Raw genomic sequence first — 21,544 nt, forward strand, 5'->3', positions numbered from 1 at the left:
AGGGTGCCTGCATTTCCGGCCATCACTTTCTGGCAGACAGCAACCCTGCTGCTTTTCACAGCCAGGTGTTATGTGGGTACCCTTCTCAGTTCTCGTGCTCTTTGTTGGGGGGCCCAACTTGGGGATAAGACTCCAGAGTTCTCAGTGGCAACCCCCCACAGCTGAGATATCCCTCCCAAACTTCAGTTGCTGTCTGTGGGTGCCTAGCCAGCCTTTTTGCGCCATCTCCCCTCCTCTATACGGTCTCCACTCTTTATCCTTGGTTATCAGGGTTCTCTTCAGTGAGTCTTGAGTTTATTATTCAGGAAGTTTTTCTGTATTTTAGTTGTAATTCCAGTTTGGTCCTGGAAGCGTGTCCATGCAGCATCCACTTACTCCGCTGCCATTTTTAATCTGACTAAAAACACTTTTTAGTTTGATGTACCCCCATTTGTTTATTCCTACTTTTGTTTCCCTTGCCTGAGGAGATATGTCAGAAAAAATCTACACTAATAAAAGAGTAAGATGCAAATTGACCATACATTCACAACACCCACAAGCCAATCAGGAGTGAGTATGCAAATTAACCCAACAAAGATGGTGGGTTAATTTGCATATGCAGGCACCACCCCAGCCGCTCCGGGCCTCTGAGCAGCTTGGGAAGGCGGAAAGGCGGCTCCAGCCAGGCGAAGGCAGCAGGGGAAGGAAGGCCCATTCTTGCACGAATCTTCGTGCATCAGGCCTCTAGTGTTTAATGCCTATGTTTTCTTCTTTTGTTTCCCTTGCCTGAGGAGGTATGTCCAGAAAAAATGTTTAGCAATGTCAGTTTACTGCCCATGTTTTCTTCTAGGTGTTTTATAGTTTGGGGTCTGATATTTAGGTCTTTAATCCATTTTGAGTTTATTCTTCTATATGGTGTAACAAGGTGGTCTAGTTTCATTGTTTTAAGGGAGCTTCCTTGTAGGTAACCAACTGCCTTTCTCTTCCTGCTTTTAAGTTTCTCTTTTTGTCTTTATTCTTTGCCATTGTAATTATGATGTATCTTGATGTGGGCTTCTTTGGGTTCATCTTGTTTGGGTCTCTGCACTTCCTGAACTTGTTTGTCTATTTTCTTTGAAGGTTAGGGGAAGCTTTCAGGCATTATATCTTCAGATAAGTTCTCAATGCCTCTACTCCTCTGGTACCCTATCATGCAGACGTTGTCACTCTCGATGTTGCCTTAGAGGTCCCTTAATGTATCCTCATTTTTTAAAAAGTTCTCTCTTTTTCTTTTTTTTGCTGTTCTGATTGGGTGTTTTCTTTTTATTTTTTTAATGTTTTTAAGAAAACTTTTTTAGATTTTCAGGGAGAGGAAGAGAGAGGGAGAGTGAGAAACATCAATGATGAGAGAGAATTATTAATTAGTGGCCTCCGACATGCCCCCTACTGGGGATTGAGCTGCAACCCAGGCATGTGCCCTTGACTGGAATTGAACCTGGGACCCTTCAGTCTGCAGGCCAACGCTCTATCCACTGAGCCAAACCAGCTAGGGCGAATGAGTGTTTTCTCCTACCTTCCAAATCACTGATTCAGTGCTCTGCTTCAGCTAATCTGTTGTATTCCTTCTAGTATATTCTTTATTTCAGTTATATTCATTTCTGACAGGCTCTTTTTTTATGGTTTCTATGTTCTTTGTTATGTTTACTATCTCTTTGTTGAAGTTTTTACTAAGTTTCAATGTTTTGAACTCTGTATCTGGTAGATTGCTTATCTCCATTTAGTTTTATTTCTGGAGATTTCTCTTGTTCTTTCATTTTGGGGCATGTTTCTTTGTTTCCTCATTTTGGCTGCCTCTCTGTGTTTGTTTCTATGCATTAGTCAGATCTACTATGTCTCCTAGTCATGGTAGGATAATTTTACGCAGTAAGTGTCCTATGGGGCTCCGGGGCACAGGCTCCCTAATCACCTGAGCAGGGTCCTCCAGAAGTGTCCTTATGTTGCTTGTGTGTCCCTCCTGTTGTAGGTGAGCCTTGATTGCTGTTGGTCCCTCAGTGAGTAGGATTGGCCCTCAGGCTGACTGTGAGGATTGGCCATGACTACAGTGTACAAGCTGCTGGGTTAGGGGTGACCCCACAGAAATGGAATTCACCTTAGCTGGCTCTAGTGCCTGCCAAGACCACCCTTAGGATGTGCCACTTGTGCTGTCCTGTGGTGGTCTAAGCTGGCCACCCTGTGTGTTGGTTCTGAGGTCTCTTGAGAGGGTCTCCAGTGCAGGTCAAGGTCAGCTGCTGCCTGTTACTGGCCCCAGGCTACCTGGTAGGAGCTACAAAGCAACCCACAAGTTGCTAACTGCTTGTGGCGGACCTGGAGGTGCATGGGAGAGTCCACACTGTGAACCAGTGCTGCTGCTACCAGTACCAGGCCTTGGGCTGCTTAGCCAAAGACCTAGGGCTCCTGACTGCTGCTGCCACCTGCCAGCTGCCCGTGAGGCACAGCCGCTGCAAGAGCCTCTGCTGGTACCTGAGTTGTGTGAGGTGGGGTGAGTGGTGTTTACTAGGTTAATGCAGGTTTAGATTTGGCAGCAGTGCTATGTTTGAGGCCACTTGGCAAAAGGCACTGGACACACCATGGCCTGGGGCCTGCGGAACTTGAGTTTTTTAAGAAAAACTAGAGCGTGGGCCAAGGCTGGCTGTGTGGCACCGAAAGAGCCTCTAGCGGTGTGAGGAGTGGGCGGGGCAGGATCTCGGGGGAGTCATTAGGATGGAGCCTGTGGTGTTTACCAGGCAGATTCAGATTTTTTTAAAAAGTTCTTTTTGAGGGGAGGGCTCAACACAGGAAAAATGGTGCTGCTTGCTGGCTGTGTGCAAGGAAGTTTCAACAAAGACTTAACAGTGGTTGTCCTGTCCGGCTGGTGTGGCTCAGTGATTGAGCATCGACCTATGAACCAGGAGGTCACAGTTTGATTCCCAGTCAGGGCACATGCCTGGGTTGTAGGCTTGGTCCCCAGTGTGGGGTGGGCTGGAGGCAGCCAATCAATGATTCTCTCTCATCATTGATGTTTCTATCTCTCTCTTCCTCTCTGAAATCAATTAAATTTTTTTTTTAAAATAGTGGCTGTCCCTATAACCGTTGCAGAAGCCCCACACTCAGTTTTTCCCCGTATGTCTCTGGCGCCTCTTGAGCTGCTGGCCCTCCACCAGGGCAGGGCCCAGGGCGAGTGCCGGTGAGCAGGTGAGTCGGTGTTGGGGGCCTTTAGGAAGACACCAGCAACCTTCCGTCTCACCTGGATGCATAGAATCTCTGCTGACCTTCTTAGCCAGATGTGGTTCCTGGCAGTGGTGCCCAGGCTGGGAGCTTGTGTGGGGCTGGGACCTCCTCTGCAGTTGAGATGTTCATCCTGATTCTCAACCACCACTTGTGCATGTGGGACCAGCCCGTTTCGTGTCTTTGCCCCTCCTACCAGTCTCTTTGTGGCTTCTTTTTTAGTTCCTCAGTTATAGGACTTGTGTTCTACTTGTCTTCAGGCAACTCTCCATGCTGATTGTTCTGTAATCTAGGTGTAATTTTGATGTGGTCATGGGAAGAGGTGAGCACACTGTTTACCTACTTCGTCATCTTGACCAGATCCCTGGAAATAGCATTTTCACTCTGAGCTTGGGAATCCACAGATGCAAGGTGCCAACAGTGTACATTGCTCTGTAAGGCCCTGAGGGGCTATGGATTTTGTTATTGGCAGGGGGTCACCCCAATTGAGGTTTATTTTTCAAATACGTTTTATTGATTTTTAGAGAGAGAGAGGAAGGGAGAGGGATAGAGAGATCGAAATATTGGTGAGAGAGGAACATCATTGATTGGCTGCCTTCTTCATGCCCCCCACTGGGGATCAAGCCCACAATCCAGGTGTGTGCCCTGACAGTGAATCGAACCAACGACTTCTTGGTTCCTGGGTTGATACTCATCCCAGGATGAGCAGAGCCACCCCGGCCAGGCAGTATTCCATAATTTTTAAACCAAAGGGATTTATTTTATTTCAAGATGTTAAAAAGACACAAAGTGTCATTTAACATGCCTTTAAGATAATTTTGAAACCATAATATTTAATTTGTTCCAAGTGTTAATGTTATTTTTAGCTTCTTTATCTTAATTGCATATGGAAAGGTTATGTAGAACATATTCTAGAGTTGTATGGATGATTTGAGTTTCAAGGAATTATACTTGTGACTTTTATTTTTTTAACTTTTATTTATTGATTTATTTTAGAGAGCGAGAAAGGGAGGGAGGGAGCTGGGAGAGAGAAACATCAATTTGTTGTTCCATTTATTCATTGGTTGATTTTTGTATATGCTCTGACGGAGGATCAAACTGTAACCTTGGCATATCAGGACAGCACTCTAACCAACTGAGCTACCTGGCCAGGGCTACTTGTGACTTTTAGATTCATTGCAATAAGAAGTTTATATTTGTGTACTGACTATATTTGAGTACTTATCTAAAGTCTTTATTATTAAATGTGCTATCCTGTTTGATTGTCGCAGAAATCCAACGTGGTTGGTCTGTTTTCAGCTTTATATGGATGTGGGGTGGGCACAGTGGGATCATCTTCCAGGGTCACACAGAAAGCAGGTGAGGAGCTAGGATTTGAGCAAAGGCACCCTGACTCCAAACCAAGCTGTTAATTAAGCATTACACAATCCAGCGTACATATAGAAACACTGCAGTGTTCATTTACTGGATAACGACTATCCTCAGAAATAACATTCCTGTTACCTTTTTATAGTAGTGAAAACAGGTTAAAACATTGCTTCTTAAAGGTGTCTTTAGTTATGAAAGATTCTGTGGTGGGACAGGAGTGTGAGTCAGGAGGGAGGTTAAAGGAGACAGATGTGGGAACACAACAGACTCCTGACAGATCTAAGTGGCAGTAATGGCCAAGTCTCTCCATTCAAGGATTTCACCTGTTTTAAGTTTGTGCTCATAAAATGGTTGGAATTAAATGTGGACATTGACCCAGATATTTGACTAAAATGAAGGGGAACTTATTTTTTGGCTTGTAGAGGGGACTCACATTTATTGAGCACCTATTATATTGAGGGAAATGAGAAAGGAAAAACAAAAATGAACACCAGTGAAAACAAGATGCAAATGTAAATCAGTTCCCTTTACAACAAACTAATTACAACTTTTGAGATATTTAATATCTCTTCAGAGCCTTAAATTACTAGTAAAAGAAAGGGGAAAAAATTTGAATCCAGTTTCTTCCATGGTCTCCTTAGCAACTCACTTCTATTGCTGGCATGTACAGATGGTATTTAATTTTTTTGTTGTTAAATATTTATGCGACTCCTTTCCTATCAGCTAAAGGAACTCTCAGTGAAGATACCATCAGAGTGTTTCTGCACCAGATTGCCGCTGCCATGCGAATTCTGCACGGCAAAGGCATCATCCACAGGGATCTCAAGCCACAGAACATCTTGCTGTCTTACGCCAATCGCAGGAAGTCCGGTGTCAGTGGTATTCGCATCAAAATAGGTAAATGGCTGTGCATTGTTTCATGCAAAGAACATTTTTGAGACTCAGTGTTTTTAGGTAATTATAGTTCAGCTTTGTTAGAATGAGTGAGTTTGTTGATGCACTTTGAAAGTTTTTATTGAGTCCAGTGAGGTATGAGATAGTGAACACTTTACATTATTGGCAGCAATGCTAAATTTTGGACAGGGGGCTCAGGTTAGGAATTCCAACAGGAAATTCTGCTCCTCCTCATCCGAGGGAAGCTGAAATACTGCAGTTGTTGGTGGCAAAGTTATAATCCAGTTCTACAATTCATGGAATTTTAACATAAGAAATCTAAGAGGCCCTGACCGGTTTGGCTCAGTGGATAGAATGTTGGCCTGCGGACTGAAGGGTCCCAGGTTCGATTCCGGTCAAGGGCATGTACCTTGGTTGCGGGCACATCCCCAGTAGGAGGTGTGCAAGAGGCAGCTGATCAATGTTTCTCTCCCATCGATGTTTCTAACTATCCCTCTCCTTTCCTCTCTGTAAAAAAATCAATAAAATATATTTTAAAAAGAAGAAGAAGAAGAAATCTAAGAGGCCCTTTAGTTCAGCCTTCTTATTTGGCAGGTTTTTTAGTGCTCTTGTATCTCAAAATTATTTGAAGCAGTTTGTAATGCTAGATTTTTTAAAAACTTTTTTATGGTTTTTAGAAAAATAATTTCTTAGCAATATTTTAAAATGTTCTAATGTTATATTGGTTGCATCTAATGTCTGCTGGACAAAAACAGTTCAGATTCTACACCTGGTATTGATATTTAATGAGAGCTATGTTAATGAATTATTTATTATAATTAGCATTTTCCCTTGCAAAGCTTGGTGCTTTCTCCTTGGTTACAAAACTGGCAGAGCACTGACTTGTACAATTGCTGACTACTACTATTTCTTAGCTTGTCAAAATTGAAGTAGCTACTTTTTCTTTGGTAAACAGTCTTACTCAATGGCTGTTAATTTCTTTTGTGCCCTCTTGTCTCCTGAAGAATTACATGATCTGTGTTAAGTGTGAGCAAAGTATCATCTGTTTTTCTCCTTTTTATTTTGTGAAATAGCGGATTTTGGTTTTGCTCGTTACCTACATAGTAACATGATGGCTGCAACACTGTGCGGATCCCCAATGTACATGGTGAGTGAGTGTCCGTGTTCTGTGTGTTTACAGCCATAGCATAGTAAGTATAACGCTTGTTCCCAAGTAGGATATCAGTTTTTAGAATCTGAATTGTTATTTATGCCACTTACATTAATTATGCTACTGATAATGCTATAATACAGACACCTTTTGCTTTGGCACAGTGGACTGTAAAAGTTAGTTCTCTTTGCCCATTGGTTTTAATTTTGTCTTTAATTAGTTATTGACCTGGCCAATGTGACTCGGTTGAACGCCGTCCTGTGCACCAAAATGTCACAGGTTCCATTCCTGTCAGGGCACATGGCGGGTTTCAGGCTTCATTCCTAGTAGGGGGTATGCAGCAGGCAACCCATCAGTATACCTCTCATTGATGTTTCTCTCTCTCTCCCTTTCTCTCACTTCCTTTCTCTCTAAAATCAATCAAAAAATATTTCAAAGTAAGTTAAAAATTAATTATTTTGTTAGAAATTTCCTACTAGATTAAATTGAAAATAAAAATTGATGAAGTATCGTCATGCCATACTTGATGTGTAATATTAGGAATACTTACAAAACATCTTTTGGGGCATCTCTTCAGCTATAGGATACATTAATTTTTTGCATGTTGTCTTTCTTGATGAGATTACTATATTGTAGAAGCTTTTTTACTCAGTGTCACAATTAAAGCCGAACAATCTTAGCTTTCCTCTTTATTCTTTCACTAGTGGCCCGGTGCATGAAATTCGTGCATATTAAAAGGGAATTAATTAGAGGAAATATTTTAATATTGCTATTTGCCCTTTCTCTATAATAGAAGTATCAGAGATGAAAGAAAATTAGTAAAATGTATATGAAAATCTTCCTCCTTGTCAGAGTCTGGGGTGCACCGCGGGACTCAGAGTCAAGTCCCCACCCTTGAAATCACACGAGACCCAGACCCGGTCGGCCCCACCCCCATTGGGCGAGATCCAGACTCGGCTGGCCCCATCTCCATCAAGCCCTGCCAGGCGGGGGGTGCAGCCTCAGGTCCCCCACCTTGGTGCTGTGTGTGGGGCACAGTCTCACGTCCCCCGGTGCACCCTCATGTCCCCCAGCCCGGCGCCAGCGCAGGGGGCATGGCCTGAGGTCCCCAGCCCGGCACTGGGGCGGGGGGCGCGCCTTGAGTTCCCCCGTCAAGCTCCGCTGGGCGGGGAGCATGGCCTGAGGTTCCCCATCAAGCCCTACTAGGCAGGGGGCGCAGCTTCAGGTCCCCTACCCCGGCCTGGCGCCACGCAGCCTCAGGTCCCTGCTGATAGCTCATTACGGCTTGTTACAGGAACCCCGCCTTCGCTGTGGGTGCAGCCATCTTGTGACGGCATTACGGCGTGAGGGTCAATTTGCATATTACCTCTTTATTATATAGGATATACATATTGCTAGGTCTGATGGGGTTAGGCTAGAAACTTCTAAACTAATGTGAAGTATTAAGCCTAGAAATATCCTGCGTAGTAAATAAATGTACCTGTTTCAATTCTAAGTTTAACCCTTTGCACTTGCTTGTTTTTTTCTCGATTCCTTTATTCTAATGCTAACTGTGTCGAGTCACACTCGACATCCAAGTGCAAAAGGTTAAAATGGATTTATTTCTAATTAGGATTTTGTCTCATCTAAAATCAACTTTGAAATCAAGGGAACTAGTAATCAAAGTTCAAAAATTTTTTTACATTAGATTTACTTTCTTGATCATAATTTTACTGCTTATATACAAAATTATTAATTTAATATAATTTAGAAGTTATTTTGCACTTGTTGAGTATGAAATTAGTCCAGCCTTGGGTTAATAGCTTTAAGGGTAGAGAGAGTGCTTAAGCTGATTTTTAAAGGAAATTGACTCAATAAGAAATTTACAAGGGACAATAAAAATGTTATGCCTGGAAAATAAAATTTCACTATCTTTAATATATTTCACATTTCTGTTTAATGCTTGTCCTTATTGATGGTATTTTTTAAAAGCAGCATCTAATGAGAAGTGAGAAAATAGCTATAGCAAAGCAGCAGAGAAATAAATGCCTTTGTTTTTAAGATAATTTTATTGTGTTTTTGTAGTACAGTTTTTCTGTTATTTTAAAAGCTTTCAAGTGACAGAAGAAAATGAATAGTATAGCAAACACTTGTGTTCCTACCATCTATATTTAACAAAGTTAACATTTGCCATGTTTGCCTTGAAGTAAAATATTTCAGAGACGGTCCAAGTTCCTGTTGTACCTCTCCCTTTTCCCATGTCCCACACTTCTCTCCTCCCCCAGAAGTAACCTCTATCCTGTAATTGCTGTGTGTGTTTCTTTATTATTTTAGTACTCTTACTGTATTTCATAATATATAGAAACTAGAGGCCCGGTGCAAGAAATTCGTGCATGGGGGTGTGTGTGTGGGGTGTCCCTCAGCCCAGCCTGCACCCTCTCCAATCTGGGACCCCTTGAGGGATGTCCGACTGCCCGTTTAGGCGGGATCGGGCGTAAACGGGCAGTCGGACATCCCTCTCACAATCCAAGACTGCTGGCTCCCAACCGCCTGCCTACCTGCCTGATTGCACCTAACCACTTCTGCCTGCCAGCCTGATCACCCCCTAACCACTCCCCTGCCAGCCTGATCGATGCCTAACTGCCACCCTGCTGGCCCGATTGCCCCTAACTGCCCTCCCCTGCTGGCCTGGTTGCCCCCAACTGCCCTCCCCTGCAGGCCTGGTCACCCCTAACTGCCCTCCCCTGCAGGCCTGGTTGCCTCCAACTGCCCTCCCCTGCTGGCCCAGTCACCCCTAACGGCCCTCCCCTGCCAGCCTGGTCCCCCCCAACTGCCCTCCCCTGCAGGCCTGGTCCCCCCCCAACAGCTCTCCCCTTCTAGCCTGGTCCCCCCCAACTGCCCTCCCCTGCAGGCTTGGTCACCCCCAACTGCCTTCCCCTGCAGGCCATCTTGTGGTGGCCATCTTGTGTCCACATGGGGGCGGCCATCTTGTGTGTTGGAGTGACAGTCAATTTGCATATTACCTCTTTATTATACAGGATGCTTGTTTCTACAACTTATTTTCATGCAACATTGTTTTTGAGATTTACCAGTAAATGTCAGTGTAAGAAAGTAGTTCTGTATTCATTACAGTTTCATTTTAATTAGGAAAATATCACAGTGTTTTATGTTTATTTTAGTAGTTTTTTTCCAGTTAATTAATATGTGCATATTAATTATGTAAATAACATAATGCTCTCTCTTGAACTTTCTTACCACAGGCTCCTGAGGTTATTATGTCTCAACATTATGATGCTAAGGCAGACTTGTGGAGCATAGGAACAGTAATATACCAATGCCTAGTTGGAAAACCACCTTTTCAGGTACCCTGACTTTTTCTTATGTGCTCAGTTTTGGGATCTTCTCATTTTGCATTTGCCTTTGCCTTATAAAATGGAGAATACTTTGAAAGCAGTGTTTTTGATTCCTTTGTGACTTATTTTGATTTAGTTACAGGCAAAAACTACTGTAGTGAGCCAAAACATTTTTTATTTTTTATCTGCCTTTCCTTTGTAGTTGGACTGAGCCTGTTATAGGTTTTCCAGGGTATTGAAAACTAGTGGGTATGAATTGTGATGTCAGCGTTTCCTGCTTAGCCTGGTTTTGGGGTCTTGGAATCCAAGTAGGGGCTAGGGCTAGCCTGGGAATACCACTGGGAACTGCCCACAGATAGCTATTCCTATCACTGCTGGCTCAGAGAGAGCTAGTTGTTTAGGTTTTATGGAAATTATTTTGGGTCTGTCTCCCTTTCCTCCTTTGCCCTAACATCCTGTCAAAAAGAGGCCCTCTAGAATGTAATCATGAGGATTCCTCTTGAGTTCATATTGCATAATTGCATAGAGGTTTTTTGAATCTGAATACTAGATCAAAGTGAACTTACTAGCCTAAGATGGTATTTAAAACTCAGTGACACAGCCAGGTCAGGCAGTTAATTTTCAGATTCAGTTTTTCTGCACAAGCAGCTTCCCTAATGCGGCAGCTTTTTCTGGGAGGGTGCTGCTTGCTCCTGTGGAGAGATGGAAGAGTAGTGGGATTCTTAGTTCTCTTCCTGGAATCCCTTGAAGGTCTTAAGGTTAAAATACACCCTGATTTTACATAGTAACAGTGTACCTGTTGGACAGGCCATGAATATTAGTTCTAAACCTCTAGAATAGTGGTTCTTAATCTTTTCTAAGTTTCAGGCCTCTTGAGTGTTTGACCTCAGTGCCCAGATATGTAGAATTTGCATATCATTTCAGAGTTTAAGTTCCTGGTGGCATCTATGGCTTGTTCAACAATCTATGGCTTCTAAGTCAGAATCTATGTTCTGTAGCAAGAATGTAAACATCTATCATATGATTTAGAATTTTTGCCCCTGTTATTTAGTAAATTAAACCTTTATTTTTTTTAAACAGGCCAATAGTCCTCAAGACTTAAGGATGTTTTATGAAAAACACAGAAGCTTAATGCCTAGGTATGTTTCATTACACTGAGCTTTACTCTTTGTTAATACAATGAATACAGTGTTATTTATTTGAACTTTCTGTTTTATGTATTGCCATTATTGAGCCTTTTTTTCAATGACAATGAGAGCATTTGTTATAACAGGAAATTAGAAAATTACCAGTGCATCATAGGTGCCTGTGTAGTGCTGTATCATTTTTCTTTCTTTTTTATATTTAAAAGAAAAACTATGGGCCTGGCCTATGTGGCTCAGTTGGTTGAGTGGCAGCTCATGCACCTAGAGGTCTCCGGTTTGATTCTGGTCAGGGCATGTGCTTGAGTTGTAGGCTCGATCCCCAGTGTGGGGCATGCAGAGGCAGAGGATCAGTGTTTCTCTGTCATCATTGATGCTTCTGTCTCTCTCCCCCTCTCCCTTCCTCTCTGAAATCAATAAAACATACTTTGCTCAGCTGGTGTAGCTCAGTGGTTGAGCATCGACCTATAAACCAGTCAGTCGGTTTAATTTTCCTGGTCAGGGCACATGCCCAGGTTGCGGGCTCAATCCCCAGAAGGGGGCATGCAGAAGGCTGCTGATCAGTGGGATCTCTGTCTCATAATTGATGTTTCTATCTCTCTCTCTCCCTCTCCCTTTTCTGAAATCAATAAGAATATATTTAGCACTAGCTGGTTCCTGGGTTCGATTCTGGTCAAGGGCACATGCCTGGGTTGGTTGCCAATAGGGAGCATGCAGGAGGCAGCTGATCAATGGGATCTCTCTCTCATCATTGATTTTTCTATCTCTCTCTCCGTCTCCCTTCCTCTCTGAAGTAAAAAAATTAAATATATGTATATAAAGTAATATATTTAAAAAACAATACAACGTATTTTAAAAAAGAAAAGAAAAACTATGGAAGTTATATTTGTTCTGTGAGAGGAAGGAGATGCAAACAGAATAGATGTACATAAAGTAGAAAATAAATTCCCTCTAGGCCTTCCCGGACTAGGAATAATGAGAGTTTGCTATGTATTCTTCTAAATCTTTCTTGTGCAAGTTCCTTTTGCACGTTTGAATGCTTGTTTTGTATATATTTATATACACATGTATAGTTCAGTATAAATTACATCATATTTTGCAAATTGTCCAACTTTTTCTGCTCTACAGTATAGCATAGACATTGTTCAGCCACTACTGCATTCTTTAAAAATGGCTACACAGAGTCTCAATAGTTATATATAATATCAGATTTTGTTTGATCAGATGCTTGTTTTTATTTTCTGGTTACTACAAATAGGCATTAGTGGGGGGCACAAAGAGGGAGAGTGTACACACATTTGTGCGTTTCTTTGGATGGACCCCTAAAATGGACCTGCTGGACTGAAGGTACGCTCTCCCGATTGGCTGCTCCTTGCTTATACAGCACAGCGTGCGCCTTCCCCACACTTACCACGGTGGGAGGCCATCACACTGCTGCCTCACAACTGGGAAGGACAGGTGGCTATAACGTACTTCGCATTATTCTCTGTAGTAGTGAGGCTGACTCTTTATTTGTTTAATGTCCTTTTTGTAGTTTTATTCTGTGAATTGCATATTTCTATTATTCCTTTTTCAGTTGCCTTGTCTTTCTCTTGTTGGATTTCAGGAAGCTGTATTATTTCTCACTTATGTTTATTTAAGCTCTGCCTTTTCCAGACGAATTGGAGGTAGCTCTTTTTTTTAATAGAGAACTCTATAGTAACTGTTAGTCTCAGGTTGCAGTTGTGTTAAAACTCAAGATTGCCTATGCTTGTGAAGTGCTTTATTCATGTAGATATCCCAGCATACCGCAGGAGAGCACATACAGGAATCATTCTCAAAGACAGTTCCTTACTGTATTTTTTCCTTTGAGGATTGAGGCTTTACTACGGTACTGGTGTGAGATGTAGTGTTTGTGAAATCGCATATACATTTTTGTTTATCACATTTAAGGCAAAAGTCGCGTAGTTAATGTAGTATATAAACTCACCACTTAGGTTTGTTTTTTTTCCCCTTTCCCTCAGCATCCCCAGAGAAACATCCCCTTATTTGGCTAATCTTCTTTTGGGTTTGCTTCAGAAAAACCAAAAAGATAGAATGGACTTTGGTAAGTAATATTTTCTATTTTCTCATGCTTTCTGATTTTATTTGTATATTCTGAAAAGATTTTTTAAAAAAGACTATAGAGATTTCAAAAGAAAATTAAAGTCAGTTTCACTTTTCTTTCTATCTATCTCTTTCTTTCATCTACTTTGTAAATATTTATTGAGTGCCTGCTATGTTTTAGTATGGGGATAGAGTAATAAACAAAATCCCTGCCCTCATGATGTATATATTCTAGTGGGGGAGAGACACAAACAAGTTATAACTCTAATTCCATGCTATATTAGGAAGTGATGAGTACTATGAAAAAACTAAAAGAGGGAAGAGAAATGAGGGTGGGTGGGGATTAAAATTTTCGTTCCAATTTTAGTATATGTGCTGCCGAAGCCAGCACAGGGGATTAAAATTTTAAGGTAGTCAGTGAAGGCCTTTCTGAGAAAGTGACATTGGAATCAAGACTTGATTGATGTGTGTGAGCCATGTGGGTGTCTCTGGGAGAGCTTTTCGGGCAGAGTGAGTAGCCATACCACTGCCCTGAGCTGGGAAGGTCCTGTAGACTTGGGCTTTTGCTTAAAGTGTGATGGGGCGCCATTGGAGGGTTTCGAGCAGAGGAACGATATGATCTGACTAATGTGAAAAGGACCGGTTTGGTTGCTTGGTGAGAACAGCCTGTGGTGGGGGCTGGGGATGAGGAGGCAGGAGGAGGCTGGGAGACTCAAGGAGACCAGAGAGCCACCATGTGAGAGATGAAGCAGCTTAGACTGGGGCAAAAGCAAGGGAGGTGGGAAGAAAGTGGTGAATTCAGGATCTTTTTGGAGGTGGAGGCACTGCATTTCTGGATGGATTGGATGTGGGGTGTGAGAGAAAGAGAAGACTTAAAGACGACTCCCAAATTTTTGGCATGAGCAACTGAAAGGATGGAGCTGTCAGTTACAGGTTGGGAAAGTGTGTGGCTAGAGCAGGTGTGGGGGCGAGATTAGGGTTTAGGTGTGGGACATGTTAAATTTAAGATTTGGTATCTAAGCACAGATGTCAAAGGCACCTGGATATCAGAGGGGAGAGGTTGAGGCTGGTGAAATATTTGGGAAAAGATCTGGGAAGAAGGAATGGAGGAGAAACCCCCAGAATCCTGGTAGAAAAGTTCCTAACTTCTAAGAATAGGTTTTAGGGCCCAGAGAGGCACCTCCTCATGGCGGCCCTGGTGCTTGTGCTCCGTGGCAGCTGAGCGCCAGTGCGCGTTGTGGGAGTGGGCTGTGGGGCCTCTCAGAGGCCACTGCCTGTCTCAGAATTTTATTTTATTTTTTAAAATATATTTTTATTGATTTCAGAGAGGAAGGGAGAGGGAGAGAGAGATAGAAACACCAATGATGAGAGAGAAGCATTGATCAGCTACCTCCTGCATGCCCCACCCTGGGGATGGAGCCCACAACCCATGCATGTGCCTTGATCAGGAGTCCAACTGTGACCTCCTGGTTCATAGGTCGACACTGAACCACTGAGCCGTGCTGGCCGGGCTATCTCAGAATTTTAGATACTTAAGGTGGAAGCTACTATCATTTGATTTTGAACCTTTCTTCTTTTATAATATAAGCATTAAAGCGAAAAATTTCCCCCTCAGTACTTTAATATATCACAGTGTATCTTCATATACTATTTTACCACTTCATGTATAATGAACTAACTTAGAGTGCTTAATATTGTAGGGATTATGTAGTTTTTAAAGGGTTTGAAAGAACATTTACCCTTGGAACTCTTTGGGTGTCATCTCATCTTTGGGGGATAGTTTGTTAACTCGTTATCAATCTTATGTAAAATAGCAAGACTCCAAAATGACAGACCAAAAAACCCATAAAACATGTTTAATGAAGATGCTTATCAAATTAATCTTTAAATATTTTAGAGAAAAATGCATTTGCTATTTTTTCTGTAGTAATCCTATCCTATATAATAAAACCCTAATATGCAAATTGACCGAACTGCAGAATGACCAGAGGAACAACCGGTTGCTGTGATGTGCACTGACCACCAGGGGGCAGACGCTCAACGCAGGAGCTCAGTGTGCTCCCACAAGGAGAGCACTGCCCAGCCAGAAGCCGGGCTCACGGCTGGTGAGCGCAGCGGCAGTGGTGGGAGCCTCTCCCGCCTCAGCTGCAGGCGGGCAGTAAGGAGTGAGGATGTCCCGGACTGCGAGAGCCCTGGACTGCTGGCTCAGGTGTGGGAGTTGAACCCTGACCTCCTGGTTCATAGTTTGATGCTTAACCACTGAGCATCACTGGCTGAGTTACTTACTATCTTTATTATCAGGCTTATTGTGTAGTTTTTATTCTTGGTGGATAGTGAAGAAATTAAATCAAATTAATGTATTTTTTTAAATAGTTAAAAAATAATAATTTTTGAAACCAGTTGCAGGACTACTTCTGGGATAGAAGGATAGAATTTAGTGTACAGATCAGCTACCTAGATTTCCTCTCAGGACAGTGAACAGCCATAGTTCAAAAAGATGCCGAGGAAGGGCTGGTTGCAGCCAGTGCCCCCTGCTGGTCTGCTGAGAACACCACACACCGGAATGCGTCTACTTCAGTGCCTCAGGCTGTGTTGTGTTGGTAATGGATGTTTTGAAAATTCACAATTATTATTTTAAAATTTTCATTAAGAATTACTTATAATTTGATTATTTTGATTTATAAAAATAATATGCTTTTACATTTAAAGGGAATGGAAGCAACATAAATGAGTTAATAATTATTTATGATCAATGGCTGAGTAAGGTTGTGTTCTCATTTTTTATTACAGAAGCGTTTTTTAGCCATCCTTTTCTTGAGCAAGTTCCAGTAAAAAAATGTGAGTACCCACTTTTTGCATTTTTACTAAGGAGAGAATGCAAGCTTAAGGAAAACATTAGTATTTTGTATTACAAAATTAATTTTTATTGTGCTTTTCAAGATTTCATTGACCTTTTTTTTAAATACCTGTAGTTGTGTTTATTTCATAACAGTTCTGTTTTTTACTTCTAAAGCCAAGTTGAAATAATTTCAGTTGTTGCTGCATTTAATAAGTAGGTTAATGTGCATTTTTGGTCAACACAAACATGCAGCAGTTTCGACAGGTTTTTCTATTAGTCAAGCCGTGTAATTGAACTACAAAGTGGTGTTTCTCCTCTCTGTGTTTGTTCTGACAGCCTGCCCTGTCCCCGTGCCCCTGTGTGCTGGCTCTGCCTCGGGAAGCTCCTGCGGCAGCTCTCCGCCTTGTCGCTTTGCCTCTCCACCAGTGAGTTGGGTTTTATTAAAAATACTTGCAGTTAGTGCTGCTGTGTCTGTTCCCTGATGGGGCCTGGGCCTACACTGCAGATATTCTTGTTATATATAGTGTTTGCTAGCAGCCAAGGCTTAGGTCAAATGGACCTAGCTTTTGGTCTCCACCCTGTTTTAGCTTCAGCAAGAAATTTTACCTTCTGGCAGTTTTCCTCTAAACATTGAGTGTGCTGCTCTGGTCTCTGCATGCTCTGTGGGGTTGGGCAGGATGATACTTGCAAACAAAGAGAGCCTCTTACTTACTTAAATCATGGCAGAGAGGTAATTTATAAGACTTACTTTATCTGAATGTCGTGAACAGTTTGGATAGTTACTATGCCTGGAATGCCCGTGTGGAGGAGCCACCCTGGAGCCCGTCACTGACTTGGGCTCCCTTAGTTGTGGTTACTGGCCCTGCAGCCTCTTCTGGTTGTGGTTACTGGTCCACTCCAGCCTCTTCTTTCTGCTGAGGTTCCCAAGCCCTTTCTTCAGGGCTTTCTTCCCTCCCCTCTATGTGCTCCTTCCTGACCCTGAGAACTTCTGCTCACTCTGGTCACTGCTGCTTCCTCTACTCGCAAGGCCTTCCTTTACCATCTTCTGTATTTTCCCAGACTGGCCCTTCCCCAGACCTCTGTTGCAGCCTGGGAGGGTGGTGACCTTGAGGATTTTCTGCAAGTTGAAGGTCCAAGGGCTTGTGTATCAGCTATTGTATGTTCCAGGTTAGCCTGGCACCATGAATTTCTTCAACTCTGCTGGCAGGAGGGTGGGGAGCCACAAAAGGAGGTGCTTGTATGATTTCCTGGTTGAGGCCCCTCAGAGGTCTAAAAGTATGGGGCTTGGGAGCTTCACAACCCTTGCTTGCCATACTAACTAGGACAAAGGATGTAATCTCTCTCAACTGGTTTCTCATATGTAAAGTGAGTATAATTTACCTCCATGGGGTTTTAAAAGGATAAGTGAGCAAAAGCACTTACTACAGTGCTTGACACACAATAAATACTTAGGAAGGGCAACTGCTATTATTATTTTCCAGGGAAACCTAACAACCCTTAGCTAACAGGGATGCTAGCCAGCCTGTGGCAGACATCCTTCTCACAAGCCCTGCAGACTCAAGCTGAATAGAACAAGCAGGTGGGCTAACAAGACTTCATCATATTCCCATAAGTTTAAAGAGCGACAAGCCCTGGACTTGGAGTGATGGGATAAGTGGGGAGGAAGTGTATTGCCATGGAAAGACGATAGGCTTTGTTTGGAGTCCTCATAACTGGCCTCAGTGCCGTGGCCGCTTGCTCATTGGTGACTTCGGGCCAGTCAGGTCCAGAGCTGAGCCTGGCTTCCGTGTCTGTGAGGTAGGCCTAATTAACCTTTGTGTAAAGGCAACGTGGTAATCTGTGCAGGGTGCCTGGCATAGTGAGTAGTTGATAAGCTGTTATGAAGTATATATTTGATACGCATGATACATAATACAGAAAGCAAAGTTTATGCTAGGAAAAGGAAACAGGACGAATCTGTGGGAACAGGAGTAAAGGAGCCTGTGGGTGGTAGAATAACCAAGGGTTGAGAAAGAGGCCAGTGGGAAGGACGTTGAGCTGGGAATTGCTTTGCCTGGCGAGAGCATGGTGGTGTTTTTGCTGGGTAGGTAGCATTGAAAAGTAGAGCAACACAGGAGCGAGACTTTGGGCTACTGGGGAAGACAGGATAAAGCGCTGATGGGAGTGAAGAGGCACACGAGGAGAGAGAAGGCATATTCAGAGGGAACCCATTTTTAGAAGGCCTTTATTAAAAGCTCACGCTTAAAGTGAAAGTAAAAGGGGAAGCTGGAGAATAAAAAGAATGAAGGAATGTCTCTATATAATTTCCAGTTGGTGAGATTAGAAAATGGCAGGTTTGATTGGTTTTTAACATAATCTGCCAAAAGTAAGATGATTTCATACATGCGTTCTCTCCCTTCCTGTGGCTGGAGTAGACTCTTACTCAGGGTGAATGCACACAAGTGTGCACATTCTTTTTTTTTTTTTTTTTACTTTCACACAAATATCCAGTTGCATCTTTTTCCAGAGAAATCTTTGAAAGGCAAAAATACAAAACAAAAAACAACCTTAAAGTAAATCCAAATCACTCTTTTGTTAAGATACTGGCTATAGATTAAATGCTTTTTAGATGTTATCTCTTTAATATGTATTTATTAGTTTTATTCATTTATTAAAAGCCTGCTTTGTGTGAGGTCCTGGTTGATGCTGATGAATGATATGACAGTAAGGAGTTTTAATTGTGTGGAGAAGAGGCAGGCTGATCAGTTACTATTAGAAGTGGGTCTGTCTATGTCTTTATTGCCTGTGGGAATGTGGATGAGGGGCATGAGATCAGACCAAGAACCAAGGAAGGCTGCTCAGAAGAGGGCATTGAGCTGAGATTAGAAGAAAGAATTAGCAAGGTGAATTAGTAAAAGAAGAGTATTGTAGGCAGAGGAATCTTCATTCATGAAGTCACGGAAGCACAGCCCACTGAAGGAACTCTGTTGCCCTCCATGGCCACTTATATTCAAATTGGTTTGAACTAAGTAAGATTTAAAAATGAGTTACTTAGTCACACTAGCCACATTTCAAGTACGTGGTAGTCATATATAGCTAGTTGCTGCCATACTGGACAGCTTAGATCTGGAACTTTGTCATCATTGCAGGAAGTTTTCTTGGACAAGTCTTCTAAGCAGTCCAGTCTGGTGGGTGTAAAGAGCATTGGTGAGGGGAAATCAGTTAAAGGGGTAGGGAGAAGCTGTACCTTGAAAGAATTTAGGCATTGAGCTAAGGAGTTCAAGTTTATTCTTAAAGCTATTTGATGTATTTGAATGATTTTTTGTGGAGGTATGATATGCTCCACTGTGTGTTTTAGCTAGATTCTTCTTCTTTTTTAAGCTAGATACTTCTACAAGCAGGGTGGAGGACTAGATTGGAGACAAGTAGAGAGGTCCCTCCACTAGAGGAAAGAGAACAACCTGAGACTATGGAAGCTTTTTGTTTTGTTTTGTTTGTTTTTGGCATGGCTCAGTGGTTTAGCATTGACCTGTGAACCAGGAGGTTTCAGGCTCTATTCCCAGTATGGGCCGTGCAGGAGGCAGCTGACCCATGATTCCCTCTCATCATTGATGTTTCTTTCCTTTCCTCTCCCTTCCTCTCTGAAATCAATAAAAATGTATTAAAAGAAAAAAAAAAGAATAAGGACCTGAACTAAGGCAGTAGTAAGAAAAGGAGAAGGGGATGGGAAGCAGGAGGGAGAAAGGTAGTTTTCAGAGCTTGGAGATGCTTGAACTTGGGACTTAAGGAGGAGGGAGACCTTAAAGGCAATGGATAGATGGATGATGGTGAAGGGAGCATGGGAGTAAGGGAGCATGGGGAGGAATGCTTGGGAGTACAAAAGTGATGAATTCGCATTGTACAGGCAAGTAACAGAGGGGCTAGAGCTCATTGGAGAGAATCTGTGCTGCCGAGTCCTCATGATGTAAGCAGTGCTTGAAGGTAGGATAAGTGTGGTCATGGGGTAAGTAGAAAGCAGGTGAGGACTAGAGGAGCAGGGTGGCACCTTGGGGAATTCTGTACTCCTCTCTTCTAAGGGGCTGATGAGAAGCAGGCACTCACAAAAGAGATGTAAGAAAAGCAAGAGAGAGCAGGGTCACTGAATGAAGGGGGAGAGTGTCAAAGAAAGGAATGGTCCGCAGTTCAGTTGCAGCAAAGAATTCAAGGAACTTAAGGAGTAGGCAGTGGTTGTTGCTGGTAAACTTAATAAAGGCAATTTTATTTGAGCATTGAAGGCAGAAAGTGGATTATGGTTGGTTGAGGGGTACATGGGAATTGAGGAATTTGATTCAGTGAAGATGGATAATTTCAAGAAATGTTGTTAAGAGAAGATGGTAATTGAGAGGGTTGCAGGGATTTGAGATATGAGAAAATGAAACATGTTTATATGCAGAGGGTAGACGTGTCAGGAGAAAGGGAAGTTGACCGAGGTGCTTTAAGAGGCGGGGAGAATGAAATTGGAACACAGATGGTGGAGAGATTAGCTTTGAACAAGGGGAAGCATCTCTTTCACCAAAACGGCTGTGGATGCAGGTAATTTTATAAATAGCAGAGGAAGAAATTCAGAAAGTTTCTGCCTAAACCACTAGGAAGACGTTGTAGACATACTTGGAATAACATCTCAACTCGATTGCTTTTAGTTGTGTGATTTTGGGCAAATCCTGACCTTCTGAGTTCTGTTTAATTAAAAATGGAATGGATTCCATAATGGGACTGAAGTTAACTAATACAAGGAAAGCTCTTCACAGTGTCCAGCCCATGGTTGATGTTCAGTATAGTTATCCTTCCGTCTTACCTTCCTTGAGATATAAATTATCTTAAAAAAAATAATGAGGAGGCCCGGATAGCAAGGCTCAGTGGTTGAGCATTGACCCATGAACCAGAAGGTCACAGTTCAATTCCTGGTCAGGATACATGCCTGGGTTGTGGCTCGATCCCCAGTAGGGGGCATGCAGGAGGCAGCTGATCAATGTTTGTATCTCATCATTGATGTTTCTATCTCTCCGCCCCTCTTCCTTCCTCTCTTTGAAATCAATAATAACATATTTTTAAAAAAGTAATAAGGAGATTTTATGTCAAGTGTGCATCACACACACAAAAAGAAGAGATAAGATTTGAGACTGATTTCATTGCACAGTAACTTTCAAAGAAGCACCAGCAGTGAATTTAAAGAGCATTACAAAGTATTTTTTATCTTTTTAAATAGAAACAAAGGTTAAACGTAACAGGGACTTACTACATAATAACTCATGCATTTCGATGTTTTAGAAAACCATTGCATAATCAAGACAGTCAAATAGAGTTGTCACTAGAGACCTTGAACTAGGCAAGTGCCAAAAGGTGTAAAGAAATACTTACACCTGAGTATTTGTTTACATATATTCATATGATTTCTTCCCTTGCTGTCCCATCTCCCACAGACCAACTCCTCCCCTAACCTCCCCTTGAAGGTTTTCCAGATCTTTCTTTTTGTGAGTGTAAATAAATCTCTCGG

The 21,544-nt window shown here is 42.4% G+C and overlaps 1 protein-coding gene across 3 annotated transcripts in view; it reads left to right on the forward strand.

The window, feature by feature from the left end:
• ULK2 (unc-51 like autophagy activating kinase 2) overlaps window positions 1-21,544 on the forward strand; it is a 142,873-nt gene that overhangs the window by 46,309 nt on the left and 75,020 nt on the right. For all 3 annotated transcript variants that reach the window (XM_079797269.1, XM_079797270.1, XM_079797268.1), the window contains exons 6-12: window positions 5,314-5,487; window positions 6,558-6,631; window positions 9,874-9,975; window positions 11,047-11,105; window positions 13,112-13,194; window positions 15,984-16,031; window positions 16,369-16,457. In XM_079797269.1, coding sequence (XP_079653395.1) covers window positions 5,314-5,487; window positions 6,558-6,631; window positions 9,874-9,975; window positions 11,047-11,105; window positions 13,112-13,194; window positions 15,984-16,031; window positions 16,369-16,457 — 629 coding nt within the window. The remainder of the gene's footprint in view (window positions 1-5,313; window positions 5,488-6,557; window positions 6,632-9,873; window positions 9,976-11,046; window positions 11,106-13,111; window positions 13,195-15,983; window positions 16,032-16,368; window positions 16,458-21,544) is intronic.

This window comes from Cnephaeus nilssonii, assembly GCF_951640355.1.
Source record: "Cnephaeus nilssonii genome assembly, chromosome: 19".
In the NCBI taxonomy this organism is placed as follows: Eukaryota; Metazoa; Chordata; class Mammalia; order Chiroptera; family Vespertilionidae; genus Cnephaeus; species Cnephaeus nilssonii.